This window comes from Poecilia formosa, unplaced genomic scaffold (genome assembly GCF_000485575.1).
Source record: "Poecilia formosa unplaced genomic scaffold, Poecilia_formosa-5.1.2 Scaffold664, whole genome shotgun sequence".
Classification (NCBI taxonomy): domain Eukaryota; kingdom Metazoa; phylum Chordata; class Actinopteri; order Cyprinodontiformes; family Poeciliidae; genus Poecilia; species Poecilia formosa.
The window spans coordinates 111,660-135,136 of NW_006800603.1; the positions used below are offsets into that span (position 1 = coordinate 111,660).

At 41.2% G+C, this 23,477-nt stretch overlaps 3 protein-coding genes across 8 annotated transcripts; 1 reads left to right on the top strand and 2 right to left on the bottom strand.

The window, feature by feature from the left end:
- Positions 1-289: 289 nt before the first annotated feature.
- On the bottom strand, positions 290-5,953 carry rnf180b (ring finger protein 180b). 6 transcript variants are annotated; one of them, XM_007542195.2, is made up of 9 exons: positions 5,778-5,953; positions 5,185-5,249; positions 4,918-5,019; positions 4,346-4,432; positions 3,617-4,099; positions 2,356-2,511; positions 1,842-2,055; positions 1,641-1,766; positions 290-606 (listed from the first exon to the last, which is right to left on the bottom strand). In XM_007542195.2, the coding sequence occupies exons 3-9, from the start codon at positions 4,984-4,986 to the stop codon at positions 431-433; spliced, it is 1,311 nt and encodes a 436-aa protein (XP_007542257.1). In that variant the 5' UTR covers positions 4,987-5,019; positions 5,185-5,249; positions 5,778-5,953; the 3' UTR covers positions 290-430. The 6 variants fall into 6 exon arrangements, with proteins under 6 accessions (XP_007542257.1, XP_007542259.1, XP_007542255.1 ...); XM_007542197.2 differs by having other exon boundaries at positions 4,918-5,022; XM_007542193.2 differs by having other exon boundaries at positions 5,185-5,285.
- Positions 5,954-6,599: 646 nt separating this feature from the next.
- Positions 6,600-8,532, top strand: htr1ab (5-hydroxytryptamine (serotonin) receptor 1A b). Its single transcript, XM_007542200.2, has one exon. The coding sequence runs from the start codon at positions 7,118-7,120 to the stop codon at positions 8,372-8,374; it is 1,257 nt and encodes a 418-aa protein (XP_007542262.1). The 5' UTR covers positions 6,600-7,117; the 3' UTR covers positions 8,375-8,532.
- Positions 8,533-15,830: 7,298 nt separating this feature from the next.
- LOC103130719 (uncharacterized) lies at positions 15,831-19,954 on the bottom strand. Its single transcript, XM_007542201.2, has 3 exons — positions 19,800-19,954; positions 18,330-18,633; positions 15,831-18,082 (listed from the first exon to the last, which is right to left on the bottom strand). The coding sequence occupies exons 2-3, from the start codon at positions 18,563-18,565 to the stop codon at positions 17,686-17,688; spliced, it is 633 nt and encodes a 210-aa protein (XP_007542263.1). The 5' UTR covers positions 18,566-18,633; positions 19,800-19,954; the 3' UTR covers positions 15,831-17,685.
- Between the last annotated feature and the right edge of the window lie 3,523 nt (positions 19,955-23,477).

Genomic DNA, 23,477 nt, shown 5'->3' on the forward strand with positions numbered 1-23,477 from the left:
GCCTGTGGGGGCGCTGCACCAAGAACCACTGAACGAAACGACACAAAAACATCTGAAGACACTGAAAGCAACTTCCTTCTTCATGAAACGTAAATAAAAACATAGTATCAGATTTTAGGGTTTGTCGAATTTCTCTTTAGTTCTTGTTAAAAACCACTAGCCGTTTCTCCCGCTAGCGCTAAGCTAACGTGTTTGTTTTGGTTGGATTTATCTGTACTTCTGAGGACACAGGAACAATGACTCAGCACAACAAAAGGTGGAAAAACCCAGAAAACATGAAAACTGTCTCAGTCCTTGAAAAGTCGAGAAATTTATTTTACAAGAAGTTGGAACCGTTTCGTTCAGCACCTTTCTGAGGTTCTGCAGGATCTGAAAAGCCTCTCAAGTTCATAAATTATGTGCAAATTAAAAGCAGGTCATGTGCAGAAGCTCATGTGAGTAAAGTGAAGAAGAACCCGGCGAGGTAGAGGAGCAGCACCACGGAGATGACGAAGAGGATGATGAGCGTGGCGAAGGGCAGCTGAGGAAGGCCCTGAGCGCTGAGGTCAAAGGGTCGTTGAGTTAGGCGCCAGCGTCGCCACGCGGCCTCCGCGCTTCGCCCATGACCTGCAGCAAACAGAGCAGAGGTCAGAGGTCACCAGACAAAATGATCTACAGAAATATATTCACAGATCAGCTGAACGTTAAAACTGCTCTATGATAGACTTTTTATTCAGATTATCAATATTTTAGTTGTTCTCAAGACTAAATATATGAAACTTAGTTTATGACTCTTTTCTATTCAGCTATTGGCTCCAGATAAACAACATAACATTTTAAAACTAAAGTCATGGTTCTACCTGCTCACAAATAAACTGAGCATTTTAATTAAATCATTTTTAAAAACAAAGAATTTAGTTTGAGCAACAAAATCAGGATTGGAGTTATTTATTTTAAAACGGTCACTATAGTTAGCAAAGTTTTATATATATAAAATTTATTATTAAGATAGATATTAAGGATTAATCTTACCTTATTGTGAGCAATAAAATAAGATAAATACTTTTAAACTGGGAGCTCTTTGGGAAAACAGGTGTGACGTGTAATGACACACCTGAGCCACCAGGGGCAGCAAAGCTTCAGTGTATTATATTTAAATGGAGGCCATTTTGTCTCGCCGAACAACAACAAAACTCTTAATGCCACAGAAACAGGCCTGGTGTCTGATTATGTTTTGGACAAATTATTGTTTGAAAATGTCAGAATTTAGGGATTTTTGTTTTGTGTGCAGAGGAAAAGAGATTCTGACTCCTGTGTTTTAATTTCATATTTTCCAACAAACTGATCCCAACATGGAGTCACATTCAGAGCCCCGTTGGGGCCAGTGTGGTGGAAAAACAACATTTTATCTACAAACAGAGAAAACTCATCACTACAAACGAGGAACTCCTCTACATCTCTGATTGGTTCTGACACTGTTAGGAAGATGAACTAAAGGAGGAGCCATTTTGGAAATCAGGCTTCTGAAAATGAGCCTAAAACCAGAGATATTAATTACTGACCCAGCCAGGTGGGTGTTTTAGGGGTTGGAATCAAATAAAAATACAAAAACCTGCTAACTGTGACACAGCAGTTTGAGTTAAAAGTGAAAATGCCCTGACAGCACAGGAAGCGGCTCTGCTCCCGGGAGCTGGGCAGCGGCCAGCGGGCGCTCGGCGAGTTCTGGAAGTTCTGCCTGCGCGTCGCCCAGACCTTCGGGAACAGAGTCTTGGCCCGGTGGTCGAGCTCTGAGGGAGGAAGAGCAGCGGGGTCAGAACCGGAGGGAGGGCTCAGTCTCAGATTGTGACCCGCCGGGCGCCGACCTCTGTGGAAGCCGGTGTTGGCGATGAGGCGGCGGCAGAGCGGGCAGGGCGTGTGGGCGGCGCGGTTCCGGGCCAGGCGCCGCAGGCACGGCTCGCAGAAGACGTGAGCGCAGGGCAGGCAGCTGCGGGGCCGGAAGAAAACGTCCAGACACACGGCGCAGGTCAGACCGTCCCGGTCCACGTCCTCACCGGCCAGAGGACGGGCTGGGGACGACTGGGACACACAGGTCAGAGGTCAGAGGAGGGAAACCGACAACCTGCAGAGACTCTGTAGTTTCTCTACTCATCGATTCTCCTCATTCGTCTCAGTAAATCAGATCAAACCAACAGTAAATAATAAACATTATTCAGATATTAAGCCGCGTTTTATTGATCTGGTTCATTTTATAATCTAAACATGTTTTAATCGTCATATTTAACAGAAATACGGCTGCAGTCTGAGTTACAGACTGAAATCAATCAACTTTTTAATAATAATCTAATTTACTGCAGTGTGGCCCCTGCTCTTCCTCACCGGCTCCTCCTCCTCTTCCTCCTGCAGCTGGCTCTGCAGCCATCTCTCTCTCCTCCTCTGCTTCCTCCTCCGACTCTTCAGTCGGTTCTGGTCCGTTTTGCTCAGTCTGATCCGGGCCAAGGAGCTCAGAACCACGGGGCCCTGAGAGGACGACACCTGGTCAGGAGAGAGCCAGAACTGGGTCAGAACCGGACCAGAACCAGGTCAAAACCAGGTCAGAACCGGACCAGAACCGGGTCAAAACCAGGTCAGAACCGGACCAGAACCGGGTCAGAACCGGACCAGAACCAGGTCAGAATCAGGTCAGGACTGGGTCAGAACCAGGTCAGAATCAGGTCAGAACCAGGTCAGAATCAGGTCAGAACTGGGTCAGGACCGGGTCAGAACCGGTTCTCCTGAATGGTTAACTGTTTAAAGAAAACAGAGCAGCGTCCTGCGTCTCTCTGTCGTTTCCTGCTAATTCATGCTGTGGAGTTTTGCCACTCAAAGTGGCAGCAGGTTGGAGCTACGACTGAGTTTCAGTCATTGTAGACAGAAAAACAGAGAAAATCCACTGAGACACTCAGAAATTTCTGAGCTCCAAAACTCAATAATCTGAGAGAAAAATCTCAGAAATTTTCAAGAAAAAACTTGAACATTTCTGAGGTTCAGAGGTCGAACATTTTAGATATTTGGAACTCAGAAAATTTCCGCAAGTCTAAAATTTTCAACTGATGAAACTTTCTGTGAAGCTGTTTGAATTGTCTTGTACATGAAATGGAATTTACAAATAAATTTGCTTTTTTTCTAAAGTCAAGCTAGTTATGCTAGCCTGACTATGACAGCCCTGACATGTAGATGTGCTGTGGAATTTGGTGTTTCGGTTCAGTTGAATAAAAATGGCGACCTAAAGACAAACTCTCTGACAGAACATCAGTCGATGTTTAAATTATCTAATCAATCATCGCTGTGTTCAGATGATTGTTTATTAATAATCACAAAACAAACATCAAGCCTGAAAACATAAACATTATGTGTAGGAAATGTTTGTGTCATTTCTGGTGTTGAATCCTGAGTGATTCAATGTTTTTTCTGTTATTTTCTTCTCTGCACTGAGTTCAAATCAGCTTCATCTCCAGGTTTCATTTTGGGAACAGATTCTACTGGTGAAAGTAAAACAATCGTCTTTTTTCCCTCCAGTGTTAATTTAACATTAAATAATAACATTCAGTATTAAAAAGTTTCCTGCTGACTCCAGATTCAATCAGAAAAGTAAACGAACCGCTTCCTCCTGCCGCTCCGCTTCTCCCTCAGAGGTGAAATAAACATCATCTGTTTCCTGAGGCGCTGCAGACGACGATGCTAACGGTGCTAATGATGCTAATCCTGCTGGAGCTCCAGACTCCCAGGGGACGGCGTCGCTCCACACCTCATGATCCGGTTCAGCCTGAAGTTCTGCTTCTCTCCTGACGGACGAGTCCAGCTGCGGCGCGTCCGTGTCTCCGGCGGCACCGTGCTGTGGGGCCCCACCGGCACAGACCGGGCCCAGAGCGGGCTCCTCCTGCTGGGCCTGCGCCGACCCGCGGCCCGTCCTGCGCGGCGGGACGATGAGGAGGCGGGGCTTCTGGTCCAGATCCACGCGGCTGCGGCTGAAGTGGACGGTGGCGTCGCGGCCGCAGGGGCAGCGGTACCGGTTCAGGAAGCTGAAGCCGCCCAGCCGGGACCCACAGTGGAAGCAGTTCAGCTTCCCGGACGTCCAGACGGCCTGAGGACGAGACGGCAGGTTCTGGAAAACTCTACAAACGGTTCTGATCACAGATCAGTGGAGCTCAGCCGACCTGAAGCAACACAGAACTCATGATTCTGCCTCCACCTGGATGACCGTCTGAACGACAACGGTCAGATTTGGTTCACTTCAGGCTGCAGTGTGAACGCAGCCTGAACCTCATGTCAGACATTACATTAAATATTAAATGATGAGAAAAACAAGCAGGAAGAGGAGAAAACCAACCTGCTGAACTGAGGTCCAGATCCACTCTGGTAGATTATCAACATCCATGTGCCAAATACAGCAGGGGCCCGGACCGGAGTCTGCTGCCTGGAGACACAAACTGAGCTTCCAGTAAAACAGAGAGCACTAAAATAAATTCACTTAATGGAAAAACTGCAGTTTTTACACTGGGATGAGGTGGTTTTATAAATGTATCAAAATAAATGTGTCTCATGAAGCTGTAATGGAAACATATGAGTCACATGATCAACAGCCGGATGTTACTACTGGCAGAAACCACAAAGAAGACAACAACAGGAAGTGGATTTACAACATTCAAAGGAGATGGATGGATAAAAGTGATGGTTGGATTCACTTTAAAAATCAAAACTTGTTTTCCAGAGTTCACAGGAAGTGCCCTATGTCCACTTCTTGGAGTGACTCTCCACATTAATGATGTTACATTAATAAATAACAAAAGTCTGAACTGGATGAAAACACAGAGATGCTGAATGTCTGAGGCTCAGTCCTTACAATGTTCTGTATTCAAATCAAACCAGTTTGATTAAATTTAAATAAAACTCGTTACTGACCGCCACCAAACACTTGGCGTCTCCGACGGCCCTGCGGCAGCGCCTGCAGCGGAGCTTCTTTCCGTTCATCTTCACCCGCCTGGCAGGAGCAGATCAACCCATCTGCTGGTCAGGAGGGACGACAAACCAAACAGGTCAGAGGTCAACGGATTATTAAAAACATCTTCAAAATGATATTTTATTCACTAATTCTGTTCAAAAAGTGAAAATTTTTATTGGTTCTGCCTTATAGCTACACTTTTTCCTTCCACTAAACATTCCACTCACCTCCCAGAATCAGCTGTAGGGTGTTGCCATGGAGACGGATGTTAGGGTTTTGTTAACCTCGTGACCTGATCCCAGAAACATGGATTTAGGACTGAAACTGACTGTAAAAAGCACCAAAAGTTCAAAATAATTGATGAAAACTTCCAGGAAACGTCCGGACTGTTGATCTAAACCCACTTAGAGGGTTTTAGAAAAGAATCAGCTTCTTTAAATCTGGAAATATGAGAGATAATTTAATAATTCAAGACTTTTATCACAGCTAAGCTTGTCAAAATGCACCTGCTGATGCTGAAGAAATACTTTCAGAATCAAATTAAAACCATCCAACTGTTTGCATTTTTACACAGTTTAACACCCGCATCAGTCTCCATAACACTTCTTTGTATTAATATTACAACTTAGCTGTTATTTTTTCCTCTAAATGTCTCGCTAAAAAAGAAACTAGACCGTTTAAACTGTTAACCTCCAGCTAGCTTCGCTAAAGTTAACCAAATAAACAAGTTTCCCCTCGTTACGGTTTAAAATCCACAGCGAGCTAACTTTTAAAGTGTCGATCTTATATTTTATAATCAGTTTGTCACAGTTAGGCTTACCGTGAGTAACTTTTAAATGTTTAAACGGCCGAGGTGACGAAGTGAGGAGCATTTAAATCCGTTTGTGACAACAGGAAAAGTGAGAACTACGGGACGGCCGTTGGGCCAAAAATTACGAGAGCGCTCACCGTCCCAAATCTAATAAAGGCGAATATTTTCGCTTCTCTGTGATGATTAAATTTACATTTATCTAGAATGTTACGCCGTTAAATAACGCATTGGAAATTGTAGTAACAATAGTGTCCCCCTGCTGGTTTATTTATGTAATTACACTTAGAAAATAGAAAGGTTTGGAGGAAAAAATCAATTTGTATTGACAAAAAAGTGTTGAAAATATAATAATTTACTTATTCACAGTATGTCATTGTAATAAAAGTTCAGTTGAGATATTTTTTTTATTTAGATCAAAGGGTAATAAATAATATAATATAATCCAAGTATCTTCAGTCATTGATATCATAATAATTAGTATAATAATGATAATAGTAATTATCATTATAAATATTTTTAATATTGTTATTACTATTATTATAATATCATATTATTAAAATAATGATAATAATAACAATAGTAACAATTGAGATTAATATTAAAATAGCTTATTAATAATAATACAAAACTAATAATATGATCAAAACTACAATGACATATTATATTACACTATAAAAGTTTAATGTTATTATAATTAATTTAGCTTGAATATTGTTTGAGGTGTATCATTCAGACCAATAGCTTGATATATATAAATTATTATATTATAATAATATAATATTGTAAGTAGTAGTAATAATAGTTATTATTGTTGTTATTATTATTATATGTATAATTATCAACATTGTTATTTTACTTCTCTCAATCTTCTAAAATTAACTTATAAATCTTAATTTACAGTCTATAAATTATGAATCTATTTTCTTATCAGACCTAAACATTGTATATTTTATAGTCACCATGCCAACAGCAGGTGGCGCTCTAAGCGCCTCTGATCCGTTTGGTCACCTGGTTCTCTGACCGGTTCTGAAAAGCTGCAATAAAACAAAACAAAAACTGCTGAATAAAAACAACCAGAGATGAAACCTGGAAGAAAATAAAATGTTCAGTTTCCAGTTTAACAGCTGAAACATTAAGAGGAAACGGAATGAACCAGAACCAGAACCAGAACCAGAACCGGCCCCATGACGCATTTTCCATCACAGGTATAAATACCGCGCATCATTCTCAGTCAGCAGCCGCGACCTGCAGTCCCCCGCGCTGCTCTGCGCTCCTCCCGCAGTCCGCTATGTGCGCTGATCGGCTGCGCACCGGGCTCCGCTGACACGCTCTGACCGCACCGCGCCACCATGGACGGCACTAACAACACCACAGCCTGGCTCGACTTCCCCAACTCCACCGAACCTGCTGCCGCCGCGGGCGGCGAGGTGACGCTGAGCTCCCAGCTGCTCACCTCCTTCCTGCTCGGCGCGCTCATCCTGTGCGCAGCCTTCGGGAACGGCTGCGTGGTGGCGGCCATCGCACTGGAGCGCTCCCTGCAGAACGTGGCCAACTACCTGATCGGCTCCCTGGCCGTCACCGACCTGATGGTGTCGGTGCTGGTGCTGCCCATGGCGGCGCTCTACCAGGTTCTGGACCGCTGGACGCTCGGCCCGGTGCCGTGCGACATCTTCATCTCCCTGGACATGGTGTGCTGCACCTCATCCATCCTGCACCTGTGCGCCATCGCGCTGGACCGCTACTGGGCCATCACCGAGCCCATCGACTACATGAAGAAGCGGACGCCGCGGCGAGCCGCGGTTCTGATCAGCGTCACCTGGATAGTCGGGTTCTCCATCTCGGTGCCGCCAATGCTGGTGATGCGCTCCCAGCCGAGCGGCGACGCGGAGGACCGGCACAGCCAGATGGAGTGCAAGATCCGGCAGGACCCGTGGTACACGATATACTCCACGTTCGGCGCGTTTTACATCCCGCTGACGCTGATGCTGGTTCTGTACGGGCGGATTTTCAAAGCGGCGCGGTTCCGGATCAGGAGGACTGTGCGTAAAACCGAGAAGAAGAAAGTGTCCGACTCGTGCCTGGCGCTGTCTCCGGCGCTCTTCCACAAGAAGCCGCACGGCGACGCGCAGCAGGGCAAGAGCTGGAAGCGCAGCGTGGAGCCGCGGCCGCCGCTTCCGCCGAGCGTCAACGGCGCGGTGAAGCACGCCGACGACGGCGAGTCTCTGGAGATCATCGAGGTGCACAGCAGCTCCAGGGGCCACCTGCCGCTGCCCAACACCCCGAGCTCCGCGCCGCTGTTCGAGAGCCGCCACGAAAAGGCGACGGAAGCCAAGCGGAAGATCGCGCTGGCGCGGGAGCGGAAGACGGTGAAGACGCTGGGCATCATCATGGGCACCTTCATCCTCTGCTGGCTGCCCTTCTTCATCGTGGCGCTGGTGATGCCGTTCTGCCGGGAGTCGTGCTACATGCCCGGATGGCTGGAGGCCGTCATCAACTGGCTGGGATACTCCAACTCCCTGCTCAACCCGATCATCTACGCTTACTTCAACAAGGACTTCCAGAGCGCCTTCAAGAAAATCATCAAGTGTCATTTCTGCAAACCCTGAATCAGAAACGAACCGGAACCGAGACTCGTGTTGATAATCATCGTTAAATATCTGTAGACTATGCATAGATAAGCTGTGATCGTTGGATTGAGGCTCATGTTCTTGTTCATGTAACGTCCAATAAAAAGATACTTTTTCACAAACTCTCAGCTTTTAGGTTGATTTTTATGGGGGAATATTATTGCCAAAGTCAAGAGCACACACTTTCAGTTTGAAAACAGGAACAAATATTAATAACATATAAAATTTTTTTTCACCTGATAATTTACAAATGTTTTTCTTTTAAAAACATGAAAAAAATCATTAAGTTTCAGATCTATAATGATTTAAACTCACACTTCATAATTAGTTTAATTAGAATTATTGTATGCTTAGTTTATTGTTGAGCAGTGAAAAGGTGTGCTAACTAAACTAGAAACAACCAATCAGAGCCAGGAGGCAGGACTTAGTGCTGTCAATCATGATAGTGTACACATCCATACAACCTTGGAGAAATTTGAAAACTATATTAACATTTAACTGAAAAATTATTTTTAGCTTTTCACATTATGAAGTTCATAAAGTTTCTATCGTGAAAGTTTCCAGGCTAAGCTAGGTTAGCAATAGCACTAATGCTAAAGAGAACATCGAGGCTGTTAAGATTTACTAGCCACAGTATTAGACGAGATTTAAAACGTCTCAGTCATGTTTTCTCTGTTAATAATGAAAAGGGTCTTAATTTCAGCTTCTTTATAAAACCAGATGTGAAATTATATTTATTAGGGCTAATATTAGCTCATTTTAGCCTTGCCTCTCATAGCTTTCTTTAGTTTACTTTGTGCTACAATGGCTCTTTGTTAAGTTTGAACTGAATTAAAAACATCTCTGCCAAAATAAAATGTTTTATATGAACCAGTAGCCTACATATTTTACTTATTTATTTTTTATTTTGTCTAAACATCTCAGCAGTTTGGTCATGTAAACTGTAGCAGTCTCAATATGTTTACAACTTGTCTGAAATGTAAACTACCTAATCTGCAACACATTACCCAACAGAAACCTTTGACATTTGATTCTGAGCTTCTGCCACCAGGTTCCTTCAGACTAGCCAGCAGCAATTAGCAAACAGCTGCTGGAAAGGCTCATTATAGGAGCTGCTTCTCAAAGCATTGCTGGTAAAAATGTTGTTAAAGGGTTAATAGAGGAGCCATGTTGGGATGAATTCCTGAAAGTTTCAGAAAGAGCAGGAGCTTCTTAAAGAGACAGAGGCCCAATAAATCAGGAAGTGACATTTCTTTTAAGACAGATCTTAAAATGTCTGATACATAGATACAGCATTTCTTTGTTTTAAACTGAAGGTGACATAGTTGCTTGATTGTGTTATAAAATCATACCTAGAGTTGGGTAGCAACTAGTTACATTTATGTAACATTTTGAAAAAAAAAATATTTTCACTCTGTTGTACTTTGAGTAATTTTATTAGAAAGTATTTCTATTCTTATTTGAGTAAAATTTCTGGATTTTCTACCCAATGAATGAAAAACAAACATGAAAAACAAACATGTTTAACCAAAAACTCACCAGACACAAACACACACAGCTGCAGTTTCAGATAAAGTTTCATCAGTTTCTTGTTGAAAGAAACTGATTTGGAAAAATTTTCTTTTGTTACTTATATTATTTTTCATTTTGATCCTTAAAATACCAAAATTTCCACTAAACTTTACACTTTGATCCGTCTGATGAATTAAATATGAAATGATTGATAATTTGACTGGTTACTCAGTACTCGAGTTGACTTTTTACCAAATACTTTTTTACTCTTGAGTCATTTATTAACGGCTACTTCTACGTTTACATGGGTAAAAACATGCTGAAGTAGTTTTACTCTTACATGAGTAATATTTTGGATACTCTGCCCTCGTCTATATGTGTGTAGAAAACATCATTTTTCCTGTTTAAATGTGAAACTCTGTTGGAGGAAACTGATCTGTCATCTGTCAGACTTTTGCTTCTTGAATCGTCTCAGTTTCCTCTCCTCAGTGTGAATCTAAAAATCAGAGTCAGTAAGGCGTTAAAGGAACAGCCACGCTGACCGCCGCCGTATATGAGCGACCGACCACAGAAAGGTCAAAGGACGAGGTGTCGGGCCTCGAACGTCCGTCTTAAAAAGGCGGCTGACACATGAAGGATGGAGAGGTGGTCGCCATGGAGACGTACGAGCGACGCAAACTCCGGGGGCCGAGGAGCAATTACCTGATCAAAGGCCTGCTGAGACGCATGGAGGTGAGTGTGAACAGCCGCAGCTGGCGACAATAAGCAGGTGGAGTTCCTCATTGTTTCCTCCAACAGACGAAGCTTGTTTATACTTTATTCTTGCAACCAGAACCAAAATATCACACAGAAAACAGAATATTGACATTTTACCTCCAAATCCAGGAAGATATTCTCTATTTGTTCTGAGTCTTCAGATCTGCAGACACAGAGAGAGACTGGTTCACTAAAAACTGGCTGTGGCGTCAAGTTAGGACATAATAAATCCCCCTTTTTTAATTTGAAAATATTCCTGTAGATTGAAAATGGAGACATTTTATTCAACAGTTGATGTTTGGAAAAGCAATAAAACCAGAAGAAAGAGTCATAAACTGCCATGAAGCTGCTTTAAGATGGGAAATGTTGTCCAGGTTTATGGCAAATATAAATTCTCTTGAATGAAACATTTATGTTCTCCTGTCTTTGACTTTTGGAGCTCAGAAATTTCCACGTCTTTTCTTGAAAATCTCTACATTTTTGATGTAACTGTACTCTTTTGACGGTGGTCTTGGTACAACGTTGCATCTCTGTTATCAAACTACAAAAATGGCCGACCGGTTTGTATTGTAAGGCTGTTTCCTTCACTTTGAGCTGCAGTGATTATTTTTATTATCCAGCAGCAGAAACAGGAGGATCTGAAGAGATAAATGGTTTTGTGTCAGACAGTTTCTGTCTGTGAATCATTTTGTTTGCTGCTCGTTTTCTCTGGTTTCAGTCGTTGGTGACAGATTTCTGGTTTTCTCTGCATCTCGTCTTAAATCTCTCCAGTTTGTTGCCTCCAGCTCTCCTCAACACGTCAGCGCTGTCAGATGTTCCAAAGCTGCATTTGTTCCAATCTTTGTGCAACTTTTTAAACACGATTAAAAAAATAACAGCTGAAGCCCCAGATTCTGATTTTTCTCCAGCAGAATCATCAGAAATCGACTTTCTGAAGATTAAACTGATGATTATTTCACTGCAGCAGGAAAACAAAACCACTGAAGGCTTGTCTGGATGCGAACACTCCAGGTTGATTTCCGGCTCTTCCTCAGAGACGCCAGCCGAGTGCACTTGGCTGTAAATCAGCCTGCAGAGCAGAGCTGGGATTAAATTTGGTCCGTATGCTGTTGAACTGTTGAGCCGTGTTTACCCTGCAGGGCTGCTGGTGGCGCTCTGCTGTCAGAGGAATTACAGTCTGCAGCCAAAACACGGAGCTAAACCTTCTGGTTGCTGTTCATCGACTTGTTATTAACAAATAAAAAGAAAATAAAACAGAACATTTAGTCCTGGAAGTACCAGAAATATCAACATAATTCATATTTCCAGGTTCTCCATCCAGTCCCTGTCCTCCAGAAACAGACAGTCAGCAGGAAAAGCAGCTCAATGTTAATTTGAGTGATAAATAACTGATTATAAATGTAAGGCTCAGTTTCAGGTGTTTGTGTTGGAGCGAAGCGAAGCGCCGTCTGGGATTAGCTGAAAGGGATCATGGATTCCTGGTCATGTCTGTGTGAACGCATGGGGCCCCTCCACACGCTAATGAAGCCATTCACTCAGAGTCTGGACTTCAGTTTGAGTCCAACTGAAACTCAACTTCACTCATTTAAAAACAATAACAATAAAAATAAAATTACTGTAATTTGTGGAATAATGTGATTCAGAAACTCTTAGAAATTGTTTCAGGACTCGAGATCAATTTGGACGATAATATAAATAACTATTGATTAGTTTTTGGTTTTAAATACCTGAAATAATAATAATAATAACCTTTCCTGTTTTATCCTGTTTTCACTTCATGGCGTTATTTTTTATTTTTAAGCAGTTATGAGGCTCAGGGAGGAAACTTTAAACTGCTGCTGTAAGTTACTCAGCAGGTTGTTGCTAGGCAACCAGAGTGTGAGAATTAGTAAGTTACTCAGCAGGTTGTTGCTAGGTAACGCTCTCAAAAAGTGAGTTAGTTAGTAGCTAAATAGTTTGTTGCTAGGCAACCAAAGAGTGAGTTAGTTAGTAATTGCTTAGCTCTGTTAGAGGTTGAGTGTCTAAAGTCTTTCCTCTGCCTACATGTCCCAGAATGCTGTGCGGTTCTGGATCACAGTTTATTCTATCAGCTGTATTATCTATTGATATTGATCACATATCTAAACAGATACATGTTATTGATTTATCGTCAGGCTGTGTAAACTTTGTGAGATGTGAGACGGATTAATATGAAAAAATAACATGTAACTTATTTCCAGTGTTTCCTGCAGAGTCTCTGTGTCGGTGGGACTGTTAGCGTCCTGACCTTTGACCCTGCTGCAGGTGCCTCTGTTTGGGCTCAGTCACTTTCAGAGGAACATCAAACAGAGGATTGTTTTGTTGTTCTGCTGTTTGATGCGATCTGCAGCTGTTCTTCATCTCCTCCAGGTCATTTTAACATTTCCAGATCAATTCAGCTCCGTTTGTTGCCACGACAGTAAAAACTTCCTAACATGAGTCAAAATATTCAGATGAAATAACTGCTTTCCTTTTCTATGAAAACATGACGTCTATCTTTGAACTAAAATGTTCTGGTTGTTTTTACTAGGCTGGGTTTATTTTATGTAATAGTTTCCAGATTTGATTATCTCAATAAAAAGCTTCATTTTAACAAGCTGAGATCTGACAGGATTTTAATTGATGCAAACATCAGAATAAAACAAAAGACTAAAAACTAAATAACTGAAGTTGAAACATTCATGTTGATTGTTGTTTATAAAGTTACAAAGTCAAAAATAAACAATAGTTTGGGTTATTTATTGGTTTGTTTGTAAAAGTCACATTTCTGATCAGTTATTGTTGTCATAGATATTAAATGACAAGCTAAACTAGCTAACTTCCTAAATGTTTACAACCTATTTATTTATTTATCAAATTAATGTTTACAAGCTAAAAGTTTAGCCAGTAAGTTACATACATAATTAGGAAGCTAAATATTTAGTTTGGAGCTAAATGCTAACTGTTTATCCACGACTTGAATAAATGTCAGTTTGTCACAAACAAAGCCCAGAAAAAGATCCGTCTGATTTGGACGTTTGGTAAACATGCTGATGTTCAGCAGGTAAATAATTAAATCTGAATTCAGTCGATACGTTTACACAGAACATTTCTTCTGTTTTTGTCTCTTTACTCTTTCTGCTCCTCCCTCAGGTCTGATATATAATAATAATATTCAGGATGAAGCTTTCAGACACAATGGGTTTAAACACAGTTGGTGTTTTTTGGATTTTTAGGCATTTGGAAGTTTTTCTGTGTCAGACAGAAAGATATGGATGGTTTTTGTAAACATGAATATTTCTGACATGAATGTAAATGATTTAATTTGCGTGGACTTGGTGAAACACGCCAGGTCAGTCCACAGACTCACAGCTCCAACACAGATATGTGGTTAATATCTGACATCACCTGCTCTGGGTTCAGATTTCTGACTGAAGTCCAGGAAGGAAAAATATTGTGTGAAATCTTCTGGTTCATTCATATTTGAGCAGCTGGTGGTAAATCATCTGTGGTGGTTTTCAAATATCTGCAGCAGAGAAACAAGGAGGAAACCATGAAACATATTATTATTTATGCATTATGCTGAAACAAAAACAACTACAACACCCAAATAAACAATAACAAGGATAAACTTATTAAAAATGCAAGTAGTTTACATTTATATTAATTTATATGGAGGATGTAAATCATGATTAATTTGTTGCTCCAGGGTTGCAGCGTTTAGCTTTAGCATTAGCTTCGATGTTAGCGTTGCCATTGAACTTCTGTTTTTGTTTTTCCATCTGATTTATTTTGTAAAACTTTAAATGTGTTGCTGATTCAACATGATAAACAGAAATAATAGAAAAACTAAACAAATTGACGACTTTTTACGTAGAAAATACATAAAATTATATGTATAAATTCTAGAAATGCTTGGAAAACCTAAAACTTTCCAGCTGGTTTGACCTGGAGGAACATTTTCAGTTATTGAAGGCGGATCAGTCTGTGACGTTTTCCATCTGCTTCCTTCACACAGAAACATTTGGTGGAAAAAATCTGCTTTGATTTTTCAGAGCAGATTCCAATTTTCTGAGGATTTTGACTGAATTATTTAACCTTATTTTATCGTTTATAAACAGCAACATGTTCCTGTTATATTTGCTTTTTCATAAAAAATGCTCACAAAACAATTTTTCAATCATTCCAGGGGACAGAAAAGGAGCAACCAGAGGATGAATAATAGAAAAACATAATCTGTACCGACACCACAAAGTGTTTACGGTTTGCAAAACATTTATATTTCACAGATAGAAAATAACCGATAAAAACAAAACAAAACGTTTCTATCAGATGTAAAAAAGCATCAGGTGATTCCAACCGAAGCACCAATTTAACTGAATGTCCTCCGTATCATTTGTGCCAACATGTTATTATGATGCTAAGAATAGATTAAATCCCTCTAAATTAAACTTTTGAACATTTCTGTTGTTTCTATGGCAACGGAAAGCTTCCAGTTTGACTAAAACAACAACATTTCCCCCAACATGAACCAGCAAACATCAAAACTATTCAAAGAAATGAAACGTTTTCATGTTTGAATAATGAAAACTCCAGTCAGGATTATTAACAATAAAAAAAAAAATATTTTTATTATTATATACACTAAACATTCTAACTAAACTGAGTTGATGTCGTTTATTTAGACTTTTCAGTTTGAAGAATGAAAGATTAAATCCCAGCTTGGAGTTTGCAGGTTCTCTCTGTGACGGTTTGGGTTTTCTCCTGGTACTCCAGCAGGAACAGAACCAGATTTTAATCCAAACTGGACTTTTAACTTTTAATCTGTGCAGGTCTGGTTGATGCTCCTCAAGTTTTTCTTATATTGTTAACAGAACCGTAAAAATTTAACTTGTTTCTGACTATTTATAGTCTTCAGGCACTCTGCTGTAGCCTTACAAAATAAAAGTATGACAATAAAGTTTAAAAATTAGAATAAAGAAAAAAAAAAAAAAAAAAAAATCCCCAATAAAGTCAAAATAATAAAACAGTGAAGCTTTATGAGAATCAACATAAAATTACAACTTTATTCTTGTTTTATTTTGACTTTATTGTCATAATAATTAGACTTCTTGTATGACTTCATTCCTGAAATATAATATAAATATATATTTAGCTTATAATATTAAATATTAAGACATTTTCTCCTCATAGTTTTATTTTTTATCAGTATTTCTCCTAACGCTCTGATGTAATATAGTTTTGTTTACAAACATAATATAAGTTACAGTCCAACAACAAAACTTTGCATTTTATTGCAGAAACATTTTGTTTCTGTTAATAATTTCTAAATATTTTCTGCTGTAACACTGAACAATCTGCCTGAACAGAAGCTAAAGACGATATTTTATCTTTGACAGGTTAATTTTATGATGAACGTTGATGGCTGACGCCCCGTGGTGCTGAAGGATGAAACCGAGCGCTGAGCTAACAGAACGCTGAGCTAACAGAGCGTTGAGCTAACAGAACGCTGAGCTAACGGAGCATTGAGCTAATGGAGTGCTGAGCTAACAGAGCATTGAGCTAACGGAGCATTGAGCTAACAGAACACTGAGCTAACGGAGCGTTGAGCTAACGGAGCATTGAGCTAACAGAGCATTGAGCTAACGGAGCATTGAGCTGATGGAGTGCTGAGCTAACAGAACGCTGAGCTAACAGAGCGTTGAGCTAAGAGAGTGCTGAGCTAACGGAGCGCTGAGCTAACATAGCCTTGAGCTAATGGAGTGCTGAGGTAACAGAGCGTTGAGCTAACAGAGCGCTGAGCTAGCAGAGCGCTGAGCTAACAGAGCGTTGAGCTAATGGAGTGCTGAACTAACAGAGCATTGAGCTAACAGAGCGTTGAGCTAACAGAGCGCTGAGCTAATAGAGCGTTGAGCTAAAGGAGCGCTGAGCTAACAGAGCGCTGAGCTAACAGAGCGTTGAGCTAACGGAGTGCTGAGCTAACAGAGCATTGAGCTAACAGAACGCTGAGCTAATGGAGCCTTAAGCTAACAGAGCGTTGAGCTAACGGAGCATTGAGCTAACAGAGCGCTGAGCTAATGGAGCCTTAAGCTAACAGAGCGTTGAGCTAACGGAGCATTGAGCTAACAGAGCGCTGAGCTAACAGAATGCTGAGCTAACGGAGCGTTGAGCTAACAGAGCATTGAGCTAACAGAGCGCTGAGCTAACGGAGCGTTGAGCTAACAGAGCGTTGAGCTAACGGAGCATTGAGCTAACAGACCGTTGAGCTAACGGAGCATTGAGCTAACAGAGCGTTGAGCTAACAGAGCGCTGAGCTAACAGAACGCTGGGCTAACAGAACACTGAGCTAACAGAGCGTTGAGCTAATGGAGCGTTGAGCTAATGGAGCGCTGAGCTAACAGAGCATTGAGCTAACGGAGCGCTGAGCTAACGGAGCGCTGAGCTAACAGAGCGTTGAGCTAATGGAGCGCTGAGCTAAAGGAGCGTTGAGCTAACGGAGCGTTGAGCTAACGGAGCGCTGAGCTAACGGAGCGTTGAGCTAACGGAGCGCTGAGCTAAAGGAGCGTTGAGCTAATGGAGCGTTGAGCTAACAGAGCGCTGAGCTAACAGAGCGTTGAGCTAACAGAGCGCTGAGCTAACAGAGCGCTGAGCTAACGGAGCGTTGAGCTAATGGAGCGCTGAGCTAACAGAGCGCTGAGCTAATGGAGCGTTGAGCTAATGGAGCGCTGAGCTAACAGAGCGTTGAGCTAACAGAGCGCTGAGCTAAAGGAGCATTGAGCTAATGGAGCATTGAGCTAACAGAGCGCTGAGCTGATGGAGCGTTGAGGTAATGGAACGCTGAGCTAACAGAGCGCTGAGCTAACAGAGTGTTGAGCTAAAGGAGCATTGAGCTAACAGAACGTTGAGCTAACAGAGCGCTGAGCTAACAGAGCGTTGAGCTAACAGAGTGTTGAGCTAACAGAGCGCTGAGCTAACAGAGCGCTGAGCTAAAGGAGCATTGAGCTAACGGAGCGCTGAACGACCGTTCACAGGGCGGAGTGTTCGAACAGGATGACGGTGGAGCGGCTGGACAGGCTGGACAGCCTGGAGGGCCGGAAGGCTCCGATCCGGGAGTAAACGTCCCCGTCTGAACACGCGCCCCAGGACAGGTGGGGGCTGGGCGGCGTGGTGTGGATCAGAGGCAGCGACGGCGGCCGGAGTCCAGGCGGGGGCGCTGCAGGCGGGGTCGGCGGGAGCGGGAGGGAAGGCGGAGGGACGATGGAAGTTATGGTGGTGATGGTCTGGATGGGAGCCGGTTCTTCTGGGAGCGACCCGTTCTTGGTGGGGATCTCCTGGCAGGCGGTGGGCTGCTTCAGCCTGTAGGTGGCGCTGTGGTAGAAGCTGCTGTACTCCAAGGCGTGTCGCGCCCGGGCCAGCCTGAGCCTGGAACCAGAACCAGAACCAGAGACAGATTAACAACATCTATCAATATCAATAGACGCATCTGATAGAATATTCACTGAACTCTGAGTCAGAACCGCACAGCATTCTGGGAGATGTAGGCAGAGGGAAGACTCAACCTCCCCCAGCTAGCTTAACAAGGTGGCTGCTATCAACTAGCTAAATCACTTTTCGGTAGCCTAGCAACAAGCTGTTTAATAGCCTACTTCCTCTCTCACTGAGCTCCTACCTGTGCCTCAGCTGCAGCAGCCTGTAGAGCAGCAGCAGGATCACGGCTCCAGCCAGCGTCACCAGCAGCAGCGCCACCTGCAGGTCCAGACTCCAGCAGTTCCTCCCAGCCGAGCTGCAGCTCCTTGGAGGTTCTGGGGGCCGCTCCGTCCCCCTGACGGGGCCGGCGCCGACCCGGCTGGGCGGAGGAGGAACCTGAAGGGAGGAGCTGCTGGTGACCAGCTGGCTGAGGCGCATCACTGCCAGGGGCGATCACAGACAGGAAGTGATGTCGTCCGGCTTGAACTCCATCGATTCTCACAGACCTGAAAACGGAAGAGTTCGGTTTGGTCTGAGGTCAAAAGGTCAAGTGATGTTTATCATTAAACTGTTGAGAACTATCAGCAATAATCTGGTTTATTAGTCACTGATCCATGGAGCAGCAATTCTGTTTTAAGATGAGAGAAAAGAAACAACAAAAGAAACAGCGAGAAAAGAAACAGCGAGAAAAGAAACAACGCTGTTGCCATGACGTGAGCAACAACTGAATCAAATCTGTAACAACAGCAGGAGTTTTCACAAAACCCAGCTTTTATTTTGGTAGTCAAATTCCGGTTAACAGGAATTCAATTTGCATATTGGCTAAATATTTAGCTCTGAACTAAAGAGTTAAGTTTTTACTGTGAACCTAAATATTTTCATTGAAGCTAAATAATTAGCTAGCTAATCAAATGTTTGGCTTTAGGCTAAATAACTAGTTTAAGGTTAAAGAGCTAAGTAGTTAGTCCAAAGCTAAATATCTAGCTTGTTAACTAAATATTAGCTAATGTATCGGTTAACCTATCAGAAGTTTCCAGATCGATGACATCATCATTATTGGGTTTCTCTTTATTTTTTAAAGAGACAGTAGTCATTCTGGATGTAAAGCAGAAATAATTAATCATTAAATATCTGTCATATTCTCTCATTATTGTGTCTTTTAGTAAATAAAAATAATTTTGGTGATTCTAATTTACCTAAAACAAAGAAGTTTTGTCTGATTTTACTTTAAACAGTAAGAAAAAAACCATGGATGTCTTTTTATTCAGTGTATGTAAACTTCTGGTTTCAACTGAATTTGAAATTGTGCAGTTTTACCCAAAATTATTAATAATTCACAGATTTAAATTCATAGTAATCATTTAATTTAACCAACATGTTTCTTCTGACTGGAACAGATTTATGGACTCTGAGGAGGAAGCTGGAGATTAGGGTGATGGCACAGAGGCCTTCCTCAGAGCAACACAGATAAACGGTCATTAGAGAAAACACCCAAAAAAAGTCTGATTATTAAGAAGGATTTCAATTTAGTCAAACTGAACTGAGGCCTGACAGTTTTTCTGATGTAAGTGTGTTAAAGCAAACCTAGTTCCTTGATAAAACCTGAAGCTAACCTCCACGCGTGCGGCGCCTCGACGTTTGGTCTCATATTTCAGTAGAAACTCAGACTCACCTGAACCAGATGTGGCAGTTTTGGGTAAATCCAGGAGAAAACAAGCCGACCGTCGGAGCAGCTCTCCGGCGGGAACAGCAGGAAACGGGCCACTTCCCGAACTCACAATGCCACAAACCTGATTGGAGAGCACTTCCTGTCGCCATGGTTACAGGAAACTGGTCAAGGGAAGCTTCCTCTTCTTACGGACTCAGTGGAGTTTGAAGAAAACATGAAACTGAGCAGCACAATAAGGCAGGAAAGAGAAATACTTTTGCTTTTCTTCTGGTATTTAGATTTTTCTCCACCGACATAAATTAGAAAAAAACTAATGTAGTTAAATTTACTCAGTTACATTTACCTGAGTAACTTTTTTGGAAAAATCATATTTTTACTTCACTGTACTTTGAGTAATTTTATCTTTAAGAATTTTTTACTTTTACTTGAGTAAAAATATGTTGAGATAGTTTTACTCTTAATTTTTGTTTTCTCTGCCCACCTTTGGTAATTATACTGTTTGTTATTAAGCTTCCATTACATGAACTGAAAATATACAAAAACTCAGCAAAATTGGCAAAAATTTATGTATTTTTAAATACATAAATTGCAATAAAATTGCAAATGAAATGTCTCAACAGCGCCACCTGGCAACATTGAATGCCCTCTGGATTGACCTTACCTTATTGTAAAGTTAAGAAATTTGGTGAAGCTGTCCAACTCCCAAAGATCTACAGGAAACTCTCAGGCATCGACGCTCCACGCCAAACAGGAAGTCGGCCATCTTGGATTGAAGTTCCAGTTTTGACCACATTTTGGCCATTTACAGAGAAATGTCCTCCATCTGGTGTTTTAATCTCAATTAGCCTTTTTCTTTTCTTTTTTGAAGAAATTTGTTTACAGAGACTTCATATTTCATTTAATTTGTTTAGTTTGTTTATTTATTTTGGATATTTAAAATGTCTTCCTGTTCCAGAGTTAAATGTTCATCAGAATTTAACGTTTATTGAACTTTTGTTCTTGGGTTCTTATTACCATTACATGACTAAAAAATGGTCTCAAAACAACAATATTATCATTTATCTCAATAACTTATGGAACAATTTATGAAATTTGATAATATGACAGAGCTAATTATGATAAATTTAAGTTAATGATGAGAAATAAAAACATAAATAAACTGACAGTATGATTGTAAATGTCATTTTTGCTATTTGCTCCATAGTTTTTTTTTTCCACAAAAGCATTAGTAAATATCAGTAAATACTGATAATATGATTAAATTCAGTTACACCTTTTGAAGACGCCTGTTGTAAATGGGAATATTTTACACAAACAACATTTATGTTTTTGGCGCCATAAATGCTGAAGTTACCTCAAAAATAACTAATAAATTATTTTTTATCAATCAGTCAATCAAATTTTATTTGTATAGCACATTTCAGCAGCAAGGCATTTCAAAGTGCTTTACATAACTAAACTAAAAACAGCATGTGACATGGAATAAACAGTGAGAAAGAGAAATAAAAAATAAATTAAAGAAAGAGATTTAAAATAAATAAATAAATAAAAGCATGAAATATCACGATTAAATTATGTGTCCGTATCGCCCGGCTCTGTTGGAAACCCAGATGTTCAGGTTCTGGCCAGCAAAAGGGCAGATCGTCTCCAGGTTTGTAAATGAGACCGTTTGGAGCAGCAGCAGCTGTTTATCAGCGGCGGCTCCTGATGCAGAGATGGAGGAGGGCGTGAAAGGCGGCGCTATCTGATGGAGCCGCATTCAGAGGAACCGAAGAGGCCCGGCCCGACTCAAGTCCGGATCCATTTATCTGTCTAATGAGCTCTGATGCCGGGCCAAGCTGGGAAGAGAACCTCTGATATTACAGAGAAATATTAAAAGATCTGCTATCGGCTGGCGGCTCAGCAGCGATCCAAGAGGAAAAGAAGGATTTTAAACACAAAGATGATCAGAAGATCCTCTGATTTAAATACTGCACTAATATAATGACAATAATAATAATAATAATAATAATAATAATAATAATAACAAGATACGCAGGAATAATTTAGAGCAATTCTGTTTGACAGTTTAAGAATAACAATAAAATATAAAATAAACTTATTTTATTCCATCAGCTACAATTTAACATAAATTTGATTAAATTAAAGTTGAACTCTGTCAATTAAAAATCGATTATTAGTATCAAACGGCCTTGTTTTGTTTTTAATTGTATCTAATTCATTTATTTTTATTATTTAAATCTGATTCCAATTAGGAAAAATAAAGAGGAAAGTAAGTTTTCAGACTAAATTTAATCAATTTTAATTAGACAGATTTAATCAGAGTGAACTACAGACAGATGGATGGATGGTGGAAGTGGACTACAGAGCAGGGCATTCTGGGTAAATACAACCAAACAAACGTGTTAGCCTAGCGCTAGCAGGAGAAATGGCTCAGTTTTTTACCAAAGACCAAAGAGAAATCCTCCAGACGCTAAAATCTGACGTTACTCCAGTTTTGATTCCATTTCCTGAAGAAGGAAGTTGCTCTCAATGTCTTCTTTGGAGGTTTTTGTGTCGTTTCCTTCAGTTGTTCTTGGTGCAGCGCCCCCACAGGCGAGGAGGGGAACAGGTTTTTAAACAGTTTGACTCAGTTCAGAGTGAAACAGAACCTGAGCAGCTGGAAATGTAAGAAACTGGATTTCTGCTTTCCTACAGACACATTTTAAAGTGCAGCAGTGAGGATGGGAGCCGCCATGCTGAAACCGGTTGCCATGTTGGAGGGACGATAAATGCTGAAGCTGGTTGCCATGTTGGAGGAACAATAAATGCTGAAACCGGTTGCCATGTTGGAGGGACGATAAATGCTGAAGCCGGTTGCCATGTTGGAGGGACGATAAATGCTGAAACCGGTTGCCATGTTGGAGGGACGATAAATGCTGAAGCCGGTTGCCATGTTGGAGGGACAATAAATGCTGAAGCCGGTTGCCATGTTGGAGGGACAATAAATGCTGAAGCCGGTTGCCATGTTGGAGGGACGATAAGCACTACGGCTCATGAGAGCTGATGATAATCACAGAGCTGGAGACGATGGTTATGATAACGACGCCTCAGGATGTCTCAATGAAATCCTGGTGATGATATTAATGGTGACATTATGGAGGGAAACCTGTAAATGTATCTTTCTGCTGTTCCTGATCAAACAGATTTTTTTCATCTCATTTTGTGACTAAGCAGAGCTAAAAGCTGCTGAGAGCTCTTTGGCTGTGAACCCACACGGCTAAATCTCAGAGTGCCAATCACACGAGACGGAGCGAGTGGGAGTTTGTCTTTTCACATCATGAGGCTAAACATTCGTCTAATTTCAGTTTTAGGGAGCAAATAATAAAGTTTGCAAAACATATTTGAAGATCAGAGGTTTGTTTTTAAATGCTGATGGTTGAGAGGTAAAATATGAGATTATAAGAGCCATGCAGGATGTTTTTATTACAAGGATAAAGTCGTAATAATATGAGAATAAAGTTATATTACATTAAAAACTCGTATTATTACGACTTTACTGACATGTTATCTCAACTTTATTCATGAATTACATCTTTATTCTCATAATTTTATGACATTATTCTCATAATGTTTTTTTTATTTTACTCTGTTGTATTCAAACAGGCTAGGCTAATCTGTAGCATGTTAGGCTAATTTGTT

Coding starts and splice junctions, on each gene's coding strand:
- rnf180b (XM_007542195.2), bottom strand. CDS start 4,986: ATGAACGGAAAGAAGCTCCGCTGCAGGCGCTGCCGCAGGGCCGTCGGA. Junction 2,056..2,355: donor AGGAAGAGGAGGAGGAGCCG/GTGAGGAAGAGC, acceptor TGTGTGTCCCAG/TCGTCCCCAGCCCGTCCTCT. Junction 607..1,640: donor GCAGAGCCGCTTCCTGTGCT/GTCAGGGCATTT, acceptor TGTTTGCTGCAG/GTCATGGGCGAAGCGCGGAG.
- htr1ab (XM_007542200.2), top strand. CDS start 7,118: ATGGACGGCACTAACAACACCACAGCCTGGCTCGACTTCCCCAACTCC.
- LOC103130719 (XM_007542201.2), bottom strand. CDS start 18,565: ATGCGCCTCAGCCAGCTGGTCACCAGCAGCTCCTCCCTTCAGGTTCCT. Junction 18,083..18,329: donor CTGCTGCAGCTGAGGCACAG/GTAGGAGCTCAG, acceptor TTCTGGTTCCAG/GCTCAGGCTGGCCCGGGCGC.